Here is a 12,371-nt window from a genome sequence, read left to right on the forward strand (position 1 = left end):
CTAACAAAAATAACTACAAAATTTGTTGAATTAATAAAGTTTGGAACCATCACTGTAAATATTTATTCAAAATCAAAAAATGATTGTAAATATTTTCCTGTGAGAAGAATGAGAGTTTTAGAGATAATCATTTGAACTACTATTTTTGAATAAATGTCTTAAGTTATTATTAAAAGGGATTTAATAAGAAATTGTCCATTTGAACTACTGTTAGATTTAATTACAGTTTTAACGGATCAAGAAGCATTATGATAGACAAGAAATAAATAAATTAGGTTGCATTCCGGGTCATTTTGAGAAACATTTGGTTCGGAAATGATCATTTGAACTACTATTTTTGAGTGAATGTCTATTGCATCTATAGTTAAAAAGAAAATAATGAGGAAGTAGTCATTTGAACTATTTTTGCTTTCCTTGTTTAGAAGATGAAAGATTAATAAGAAATACTTTACGAGAATTAAGACTAACAAAAATAACTACAAAATTTGTTGAATTAATAAAGTTTGGAACCATCACTGTAAATATTTGTTCAAAATCAAAAAATGATTGTAAATATTTTCCTGTGAGAAGAATGAGAGTTTTAGAGATAATCATTTGAACTACTATTTTTGAATAAATGTCTTAAGTTATTATTAAAAGGGATTTAATAAGAAATTGTCCATTTGAACTACTGTTAGATTTAATTACAGTTTTAACGGATCAAGAAGCATTATGATAGACAAGAAATAAATAAATTAGGTTGCATTCCGGGTCATTTTGAGAAACATTTGGTTCGGAAATGATCATTTGAACTACTATTTTTGAGTGAATGTCTATTGCATCTATAGTTAAAAAGAAAATAATGAGGAAGTAGTCATTTGAACTATTTTTGCTTTCCTTGTTTAGAAGATGAAAGATTAATAAGAAATACTTTACGAGAATTAAGACTAACAAAAATAACTACAAAATTTGTTGAATTAATAAAGTTTGGAACCATCACTGTAAATATTTGTTCAAAATCAAAAAATGATTGTAAATATTTTCCTGTGAGAAGAATGAGAGTTTTAGAGATAACCATTTGAACTACTATTTTTGAATAAAAGTTATTATTAAGAGGGATTTAATAAGAAATTGTCCATTTGAACTACTTTAGATTTAATTACAGTTTTAACGGATCAAGAGACACTATGATAGACAAGAAATTAAAAAAAAAATAGGTTGCATTCCGGGTCATTTTGAGAAACATTTGTTTCGGAAATGATCATTTGAACAACTATTTTTGAGTAAATTCTTACTGGAGTTATTATTGAAAATAAGATAACAAGAAATCGGTCGTTTGAACTACTGGTAGAGTTAATTACAGATTTAACAAACCGATCAAGAAGCATCACGGAAAATTACAAGGGATAATTAAAACTGTTTATGCTTCAAGACATCTTGAATCTAATGATTTAAAATAGAATTAATCGAATCGATTCTATATAAAAATAAAATAGATGTTTATACCTGAGCCTGTTGGCTGGTACCGCTAGGTGAAGTTTCAACCAATTTCATCCCGATACAAGCTTTAGGAACGTAACTTTTATCTTCAACTGTTATTAAAGCCACCAAAGTATTAATAACACCGTGGTTACCGAAAATATAATCACAAGATTTACAACCCAACGAAGACAAATATAAATATAAACGTTCCAAAGTATAAATCAACAACATGACATCGTGTTAAGTTAAAAAGGAACAAACGTTCGTATAAAGTTGTTTCTGCAAAGACTTCTGTTCGTGTTGACTCAATTCATTTAAAACTTCCAAAGAAGATATGCAAGCGGCTCTTCAAACCATCCGTAACGATTTTCAACAATTTAGCTGCTAAAATTCTTCAGAACGTTCCAACGAAACAACTATTCCTCACTAATACCGGTACGTTTTCCTCATTGAAATTGAGGTTCCTCAATAAGGTGGCGATTTGTAATACCCTTTGGTCTATGTAATCCTGCTTACCCAAATTCCTTTTTAAACAAAGCAGTTCACTATCTTCGGGATCACAATCTACACTGTCTGTTGTTTCTTTTTGTTGATCTTTCTAGTAACTCGTACTTTCTTCCTTTTATTCACAGTAGCGTTTTTCATATATTTCAACCATCTTAGTTGATATTCTTCCATATTCTGCTCTGCAGATTTTGTATTCAATATTTGTCTGTATATTTCGTTTCTTATGTCAATGTTTCTAACGATTCTCAATTCCTTTATTTGTATCTTTTTCATATTATATCGGAGACGTTTTTTTTTTGTATGGGTACCGTATTTTTCAATTTTTCGAGATACTAATTTGGGGTTTTTCCTTCCTAACTTTATAATTATACATCTTAGCTACGCTGCTGGAATCTGAAACCTTTCAAATACTTTCTCAACTACCATTTCCACGTTTTTTTTTTTTCATTTTTTATAATCTTCTATTGTTTTCAATATTCCCTGCCGAGGTTTAGTAAAAACGATCTTCATTTATTTATTCCGTCTCGAGGCTACAACGAAAAAGCCTTAAGCGATTTAATCGGTAATTTTTTATACGGGAACCGTTCAAAAATGTATTGGAGTCATTATATTAAAATGGAATCCATTGAATAACCCACACTCTTTATTTGTGATCTAAACTATCGAAAAAACAGTTCTGATTCAATATTTCTTAGCATGTGCAGAATATTTTGGATATTATTCTATGGAAGGTAATTGCCATGGGTATTTATCTATGTTACATCCGTACATCACTTCCAAGAGGAGTAGAAATTGTATACGAAGATTTCCAATCTACTTTTCTAGCAAGAATATGCACGATCATATGTAATCAGATTTATGTTTCTTCATTTTGAATACAATCGAGTATTTCATCTATAAAACTTGTATGGGACTGTTAGTTTGATATTAGGTATTAGTTGCTAAATATCTTATTAGAAAATCGTGGAAATGTAATAATCAATTTTTCGCTTTTTATCTAGGGTTGGATTTTTTCAAATTTTAATCGTTGACTTGCTATTAGAGTTATGTGAAGAAGAAGATTAAGTTGATTGATGGAGAAATTAAATTAAAATGTAAAATTAATTCCATTAGATACAGAATTTGAACTAAATTCATATTTAGTTCGTTCTTAATGACAAAGGAAACGATGCCGAAAGTTTTCTCATTATACAAAACGGTACAATACTCAAAGTGTAATTTCGAACAGACTAACCGTTCTTTTAAAATAATGTTCAGCAATTTGTTTCATTAATGACCGTTATTTGTGGTGAAAAATTTCCGAATAATCTCCTACATGCATTACCTACCGAAAAACCAAACCCGCACGACGCTAAAAATGAGTCAATACGATTGATTGTTAACTTGGTCATGGAATCTTATTGGAATAAATTATCTCAATCTGTAGATATTTCTTCTCAAACAATAACTTTATTACTACAAAAATTAAATAAGAAAATGAGAGTAAAATGAAGCGCATCCCAAAACGTTCTGCGTGCTTATAAAATTAATGAATAATTCAAATACCCATAATCCAAACCGCTTGTTTCACTCGGTTGAACAAGTTAAAGAGTTTTATGGCTAAACGAGAAAACGGAACTTGATTAGACAGACTCTCAATGGAAGTTTCTCCAATCAGGTTCCGAGATTTTGGTGAATGTAAGTAAATAATTACTTAATTTTGAATAGTTATATAGAAATATGGAGATGTTTCATGAAAAAACAGATTCAGATTCAGATAAAACCAATTTTATCAACTAATCATTTGAATAATGAAAAAGATATTGAAAGTAGTGATACATTGTCTAACAATTTTGTTATAATAAAGTGGTTTTTCAACTTAGGTGATGACATATTCAAATTCTTTTCCAAATATTGACATGATATTATAATTCCATCAAGTTTCTTTGAGTATTCAGTTTCTACTATGGTCAATATTAGTCCGTGATCCCCAAAGTGATCCAGGAGTCCACGGGAAACTTGACGGGGGCTTAAATTGGTCTTGAAGGCGGAAAATGAAGAACTAAAATGTCGGCTTGACTTCTTTTATCAATATAGGCAGATAATAATTTAAGAAGCTTCTGTTGCATATTCCATATTTAGTACAACGCGTCGAGCTGGAATTTGAGTGATAGATTGCAACAATCGCCTTAATTTGTGATTAATTTTTTTAACAAAATAAGAAGCATTGCATTGAATAAGCGTTTATTTGCACGTTTGCACGATGATAATGATGAAGACTTCCAACCAAAGCTGTTACATATAAAAGTACGCTGATTTTTGACTCAGTTTTAGAGTTAGAGATCCTGATGTAAAACATCACCTCATCAATTTCAAAACTGAAATCACGTGTTTGATAGATTTGTTCAAAAAACGCGAATTTTCGATGTTTCCAAACTTGTCGCAGGTAGAATGTCTTGATAAATATATTCAGACTTATTTTCAATATCTTATTGGCTTGCAAGTTTGCTCAACAACGCAAGTTGAATGAGATATTTTCCTTTCTGATATCGACAAACGTATCAACTGGAAAATAATTGGTGTGGAAACAAAAATGGTTTGACGCATTCAAATTGATTGGTAACTTGTTTTATTATTTCAAAATCCAAGTTTTTTTATGTAAAAAGCAACCATAAGAGAAGTTCTAATGGTGCCTGCCGTGTGGACACGCCTGTTGATTGTAGTATTCGATAGCTAGTTCTACAAAGAAGTTTTGGACTCCTGCAGGCCAGCTCGGTGTTCATGAGCCTGTCGAATAGGTCTTGCACTAGGTGGATCGCTAGGAAGAGCTGTCTGGTCAAATGTAGATCATCTATAAGTTCAATCCCATAGCCTTTAGACCATTCACCAGGAAATCACTTGTGAAACATTGTTTATAGAAGAAAATCAGACGTATCCATGAATTGAGAAGTCACTTACCATGCGAACTCACAAGACAACGTTATGGACATTGTATGCCGTTACTTTACATTCTTATTACTTTTACATACATTTGAAGGTTCTTATTTCTCATCTGATTAAAACATCAGTTTTTCCGATTTCCAAATAAATTATATCAGAAAGTCAAAACCACTATAAAATCACTTACGTAGTATTAAAACTTACTACGAAGTTTCACTTGAACTAAATTCCATCATCTATTCTCGGTTGTATTTATGTTTAAACTCACATTATGTTAAGTTGAGGTGAAAAGCGTTTAGTTGTGGATATACAGGACAACTAGCGAACTTCATCCCTTAATATCTACATAAGTTTGTAATTCGGCAAATGGTGTTGTGCAATTGCAGGTGCACCTAAAGGAGATTGTTGATAATACGGGAAATTAGAGTTACTGGGATCTAGAATGTTGCGAATTTAGATTAGAACGGGATTCGCGTGACGTTCAAGGATAACACAAAGTCAAGAACAACTTTAAATAATTTATATAGGGTTACCTGAAAGACCCTGAAAGGAATTACGATATTCAAATAAGATGTTATGTAGTTTCTTAGACTAGAATGTGTTTCCAAGGGATGATTAATGTATTTTTGTAATAATAAATAAAATAAATAAAAAACAAAAAGCTAAATTGATATGAATATATGAAAAAAACCGAATAGATTGTTGAGAAAAAGGACGAATAAAGTGATAGACAGAAGAAAAAACTTCAGAAGAAAAGAGAGGAATTGAAAGCAATAAAATGAATGAGTTTATAAGAAGGATGTTGTACCTGAAAAGATGAAACAAAATGAGGAGTAAAACACTTTGAAGTTTCAAAATCTCTGTAATAATTTTGGAGAAAAGTAATAAAACAAAAAGCATCACTAAATTGGGTAAACAGCTATATCGGCGTGAATATATAATAAAAATTGAGACAAATAAATTAAGCGATGAAAATCTACGAAAAAAGTTGAGTAGTAAACCAAAAAAACAGTTGAATTGATATGAATATATCATGAAAATGAAGAAAGATAGATTGATGCGAAAGGAAGAACAAAAAATGAACGAAGAGCCAAAAAAGAACTTTAGAGAAAATATAAACAACAGAACAATTGTAGCAAGAGACAAGAATATTCATCTAACACCTGAGGAGGCGAAATAAAATGAAGAAAACGACACAGAGTTGAAAAATATTAGATGCATGACAGGACAGATGGATTGAGAAAAGAAGAAGGAAATGAGAAGGGACATTTGAAGCTATTAAGAAGGATGATATTAGAATGAGAATTAACGGTTTTGTTGCAATTTAAAAATATTGAAATGACCTCTTCCCAAAGTTGTTTAGAACAATTGAAATTGTAAATTTCATAGCTTTTTAGTGATTCTTGGATTTCTTTACTAGAAAATTACGGTTACCGATCGAAAACTTTCAATTTAATGGATATTTGGACGAAATTACTGACCTGAATTGGGTTCATTGTCGCTGTTAGGTCGAGCTGATGGTGCCCCATCCCTCGCTTCGATTTCCAATGCGTATGCTCCTTGTTTTTCCCTATCGAACACTATTTTCGTAAAAACTTCACCGGTTTCTTTGTTGATTTCGAAAAAGTCTTTGCCTTCGTTACGCGGCGAATCTACTATATAATAGTACACCTGGAAAGATAAAAAATTGATTTGGTGATGTATTTCCGGGAAAACATTCGGTGAAAACAGGAAAATAATATAATTACTCACTTGATTATTGGGGAACGTTCCGTCCTTATCGATCGCGTTTACTTGTGTAACTTTTGTACCAATCGGTTCACCTTCTAGAACAGTTTCTTGTTCTCGTTCAGTAAACAAAGGTATTTCATCGTTCACGTCTTCCAGTTGGATGTAGACAGTAGCTTCAGAGGCCAATTGTTGAGCGCCGTTATTCTATTCCAATAGAAAAAAATTGTTAATTAAATAATTCCTTTGAAAATTTACATCTTATATGAATTAATGGATTTGATAAGATATAATTTAAACAACGAATTTACTCTAGAGATACATTTTCTTTTTAATTCTCATCCAATTCGAGTAGAACCAATTATTTTGATACTCACCTCAACACGTATGGTTAAATTATACTCTTTAATGGTTTCGTAATCCAAAGGGTGATTAACTTTGATGTCTGCCCAAGTGAAACCGTTATCGGGTCGTTGTTGCAGATAAAACGTGTGAAACTTGTTGGTTTGCGCTGTAGAACCCGGCATTAGTCGATAAAACACTGTCGGATTATTTTCTATTCCGGAACTAATGGAAAAAATGGTTAATACAATTTGCGAAATGTGAAATTTTATATATACACGCTATCCCAAAAATATCTATGTAACGTGTATGGCGTTCAAAAAGCAAAAATATATGGCTTACAAAAATATATATCAGCCACATGCAAAATTTTGAATGGAGTCGTGACAATACGGAAAAATAATTGAAACTAATTTGATTAGTTTATATTTCGTTGGGAAATATATATTTTGAGGTTAAGTAAATTCAAATTTGAATCTTTTTAGCTTATCGTGGTAAGTAGTTATAAGTACTTGAAACACGTTCCAAATTTGAACAAGTACTAGTATGAAATGGGGTCTGAATTAATTAAAAATGAATGTTTTCATTTTTTGACAATACCATGTCTCCTTTGCTGCGTCAGTTTCGAGTTGTGTGGTCACTATATACTGAATTGATCTCACTTTGACTTAGACGTCAATAAAGAACATTCTGGTCATCTATGAAATTATCCCGATGACCACGAACCTTAAAAGGAACGGTTTATATAAATCTTATCAATTTTAGATATTGATAAAACTACCAATCTCATTCTTGTACACTTTTTACTGAAATTGATTTGTTCTTATCCTTCAGAATGGCCTTCTATATGTAATACAGTATAAAGACATGAAGTAACAGTTCCAACAAAGAAATTTTGATTTTATTTATATTTTAATGTAATCTCTTTCCAGATCCATACTTCTTCCATACCATCTTTAACCACCGAACCGATTTTTTCAATTCTGGGAACAGAAAATAATCCGAGGGGGTTGAATCTGGCGAACAAGATGTTTAAAATAGCAATTCACACGGATGTGTGAGCTGGTTCATTGTCTTGATGAAACAACATTTTCTTCGTAGGTAAATGCGGCCGTTTTTGCTTGATTTAATCGCTCAAAAGTTGCAAGAAGTTCGCATAATAATAGCCGTGGGTAGTTTTTCCTTTTTCAAAATAGTCAATGAAAAAAACGGACGCCATGACCTTGCCTGCAGATGGAACGGTCTTTACCTTCTTTGGAGTCCATTGTTTTGATTATTCTTTTGTTTCGGGTTGTCAAACACTTAATAAAAACATCTTATGAAGCTGTTCTTGTTCCGTTGGGAGCAAACGCGGCACCTATCTTGCGGACAGCTTTCTCTTGTCCACATTTTTAGTTAATACGTGATGTCTGCTAGCTCGAGCACTTTTATTCGATCATCAAGAACCACTTTGTGAAGTTTCTTCCACATTTCTGGAGTCGTACTTCGTACAGATGTATTCTTCAAGCAAATACCGCCATCTCTAGGTCAGGCCAGAGTAATATATTAAAATAACTATGACTAAGCTTCATAAAATGGTACGATTGTCCTCCCTATTTCAATAAAAGGCTTCAGTACTTTGGAAGAGTTGTACAAATATTTTGAAACATAGGACATCTTGCAAATATCTTGCAGAATGGTTGAATAGTCAAAACTACCCCCTAAAGTATCTACTATCTATAGTATACCATAAAAAAGCGAAAGAGTGGATTTTTTTTAGAAAAATTCATTTTTTTATGATGCATCCTTCGGATTGTATGCAAAATGATTGTGACTTGCAATATGGGTATGCTAATATCTTGATGGTATGTTCATTTTTCATACTAAAGTCATGAAAATCATTGAGATGACGTTGCCTTAACCCTATTTTTCTTTAAAAAAAAAATAAAATGTTCAAGTATGTGGTATCAAGATCAAAAATTGTTGATACAATTCAAAAATTCATTGTCACGACTCAAAAAAATAATTATGGTACATGCAACCATCAAAAATTCTATACTAAGTGGACTCCAGACATCTGATTTTTCAAAATATGACTTGTAAAAGATTTTTCGAATAAAAATTCTACGTCATGCAACAAAAAATCCGTGATGCCTGGAAATTATTTTTGAAAATGTTTCAATTCGCTGATTACTTTTGAAAAATTTCGATTATTATTTCAAAAATCCTCTCAAAAATTTTTCATATAAATAACAGCAAAATTACGGTGAACTGAAGACTATATGATTTGTTTTTGATTTTGACAATATTTTTCATAAATTTTATAATTACTTGCCAATGTTTTTGTTAGTAAATTGCCGTTTTGAAAGAACTACCGCCATCTGTGCTGCAACACTAGAATTTTCCTGTGTACAAAAGATCGATACCGACTAGGCATCGACCCTTTTAGCAGAGATTTAAACCAGAAGTTACAAAGCTACCGTAGTTCTTTGATAGATGGAGTTAGTAGATTCGATATTAGACCAAGTAAAAAAATGAGAGGTGAATTGGCTTGAGAACAAAAATAAGAGGAGTGCTGAATGCTGTTAAAGATGTTGCATTGACCCTTAGCCCCAAGCTTCGTGAAGTTAATGCGTGTGGTGCAGACTTCAACAACATTCTGCACTTAAGGACATGGATAATAAGGTAGAAGTAGGTGGACAAAAGGGCTTATAATTATTTTGTATACCAGTTTAATTTAACATAACGTGGTAGATTAATAAGAATAATGAATCGACGATATATGTTATTGATATACAAAATATTTTTAATACTAACCCTTTGGGAGGTTTGTCTTAAGAATGGGATGACTACACACCCAGAAATAGCTACGAAATATGTTGAGAGCTTCATGATGATGACTGTCGTGTTGTTTTATTTGCAAATTCCTCCAAATTTAATGGACTATATTTTTTTTAATTCCTGATGTGTTATTGAAAACATGATTTTGGAAAAAAATTATGTATTTTAGGAAAAGTTTCGTGAGAATCAATTTAACCTAACTTTACCTCACTCAACTCAAGGAAAGCATCATTTTTGACAAGAAAAAACTTGAGAGGTAGCAGCTATCAGTTCAATCAAAAAAATAATTATTACTGATTAAATATTTGGGTATCTCAAATTTTATATTCGCTGTTCTACAGCTGTCAGGTTGGGAGTTTCCACAACAACCACCAGAATACAAACTCAACCTCAACTCTAACATTTGGGAATCCAGATGGGGGCTGCAACTTCCCCAAAATCTAAACAAGACTTAGTTGATTTTAATTGATAACTGCTTTTGTTCGTTGTAATCTTTCGGAGATTTTCATTATTTTTTCAATAATAATTTGTTGCTGCAACTTTTTTTATTGTTCTTAGCGATAAATATTAATTTGGATAATCGTGTCCGGGAATTGTTTTAGATTCTTTAATTTTTATTTTAATTTAATTCATAAGGTGTTTCCAGCTTTTCCGCCTTTTTAATTAATTTTTAAAGTCGTTGTTTAAAAAGCTGATGGCGTCCAATGTAATATTAATTGTTCACCCCATCTGAATACCAGTTTTTATATAATTTATCTGAGGCAGAATACCACTTCCTGAAAAAGTGTCTCCTGTCGGGGATTTAACGTTTCAAGCTGTTAATATTAGAAGCTTTATGATGCCTTCTTTTGATTCGATACTTTTTATTTATTTAGATCTACTAATCGAATACACTGCCGAACATAAAACATGTTACCTACTTGAGATTACTTTAGAAATTATTAGTTGTTTTGGGTTCTTTATTATTGTTTTGGTTGAACCGAAAAAATTCTCTAGTGAATATTTCTTTATTTGGTAGTGATATCAGTAAACGACGAGGCACCTAGTGGAGTAATAGTGAATAACTTCCTGGATAAGTTAACAGTAGAAAGGGGCATTATTAAGAATAGAAAACTTCTCACATTTTTTAAAAAAAAGTCTATACGAACTTCAAAACACAAACTTCTCCATGCTATAACTAATCCTTTACCGATTGGACGTAATTTGAGCATATCTCTCGCCTCGTCCACGCTACAATGTACAACATAATCGTAAAATAATGAAATCTCAATGTTCTATTGTCGAAATTAATTACTCTCGTTCAAAACAGAACCTTGCAATACGGTGTTCTATGGAAAACGGCTATAAAGTAGTCGCCTACTCAATTATATTGATATTTCTCACTTATAGTAGAAAATCGCGAAAACTGCAATGATTCTTCGCTTTTTCAAAGCACTAGAATTGCGGAAACGATAATATTCGCCCAACTGATCCTGATCCAGTTAATCGAATGAGTGCACAAGTCTGAAATACCCGTTTATCGTTATACAGATTTACTGCAAAGTTTCTCGCAGTTTCGCGCTACCCCGATCATCTTCTGTAAGCACCACATAGGACAAATCAGATCCCGATCATCTTCTGTAAGCACTACATAGGACAAATCAGACCCCTATCATCTACTGTAAGCACTACATAGGACACATCAGACCCCGATCATCTTCTGTAAGCAACATTAGACCCCGATCATCTTCTGTAAGCATCGCATAGGACAAATCAGACCCCGATCATCTTCTGTAAGCAACATTAGACCCCGATCATCTTCTGTAAGCATTACAAAGGACATATCAAACTCCGATCATCTTCTGTAAGCACTAAATAGGACAAATCAGACCCTGATCATCTTCTGTAAGCAACATTAGACCCCGATCATCTTCTGTAAGTATCGCATAAGACAAATCAGACCCCGATCATCTTCTGTAAGCATTACAAAGGACATATCAAACTCCGATCATCTTCTGTAAGCACTAAATAGGACAAATCAGACCCTGATCATCTTCTGTAAGCAACATTAGACCCCGATCATCTTCTGTAAGTATCGCATAGGACAAATCAGACCCCGATCATCTTCTGTACGCATTACAAAGGACATATCAAACTCCGATCATCTTCTGTAAGCACTAAATAGGACAAATCAGACTCTGATCATCTTCTGTAAGCAACATTAGACCCCGATCATCTTCTGTAAGTATCGCATAGGACAAATCAGACCCCGATCATCTTCTGTAAGCATTACAAAGGACATATCAAACTCCGATCATCTTCTGTAAGCACTAAATAGGACAAATCAGACTCTGATCATCTTCTGTAAGCAACATTAGACCCCGATCATCTTCTGTAAGTATCGCATAGGACAAATCAGACCCCGATCATCTTCTGTAAGCATTACAAAGGACATATCAAACTCCGATCATCTTCTGTAAGCACTGAATAGGACAAATCAGACCCTGATCATCTTCTGTAAGCACCACATAGGACAAATCAGACCCCGATCTTCTTCTGTAAGCACCACATAGTATTTGTGGACACATCAGACATTGTATTGTACTAAATAAATA

General features: G+C 32.5%; 1 protein-coding gene across 1 annotated transcript in view; it reads right to left on the reverse strand.

Annotated features, from left to right (window-relative positions):
- Nucleotides 1–5,229: 5,229 nt before the first annotated feature.
- Nucleotides 5,230–12,371, reverse strand: part of LOC130441783 (neural-cadherin-like) — a 33,484-nt gene continuing 26,342 nt past the window's right edge. The window contains exons 8-11 of the mRNA XM_056775570.1: nucleotides 6,993–7,182; nucleotides 6,640–6,822; nucleotides 6,369–6,558; nucleotides 5,230–5,324 (exon numbers count right to left, since the gene is read on the reverse strand). Coding sequence (XP_056631548.1) covers nucleotides 5,230–5,324; nucleotides 6,369–6,558; nucleotides 6,640–6,822; nucleotides 6,993–7,182 — 658 coding nt within the window. The remainder of the gene's footprint in view (nucleotides 5,325–6,368; nucleotides 6,559–6,639; nucleotides 6,823–6,992; nucleotides 7,183–12,371) is intronic.

The sequence above is a fragment of the Diorhabda sublineata genome, chromosome 3 (assembly GCF_026230105.1).
Source record: "Diorhabda sublineata isolate icDioSubl1.1 chromosome 3, icDioSubl1.1, whole genome shotgun sequence".
In the NCBI taxonomy this organism is placed as follows: Eukaryota; Metazoa; Arthropoda; class Insecta; order Coleoptera; family Chrysomelidae; genus Diorhabda; species Diorhabda sublineata.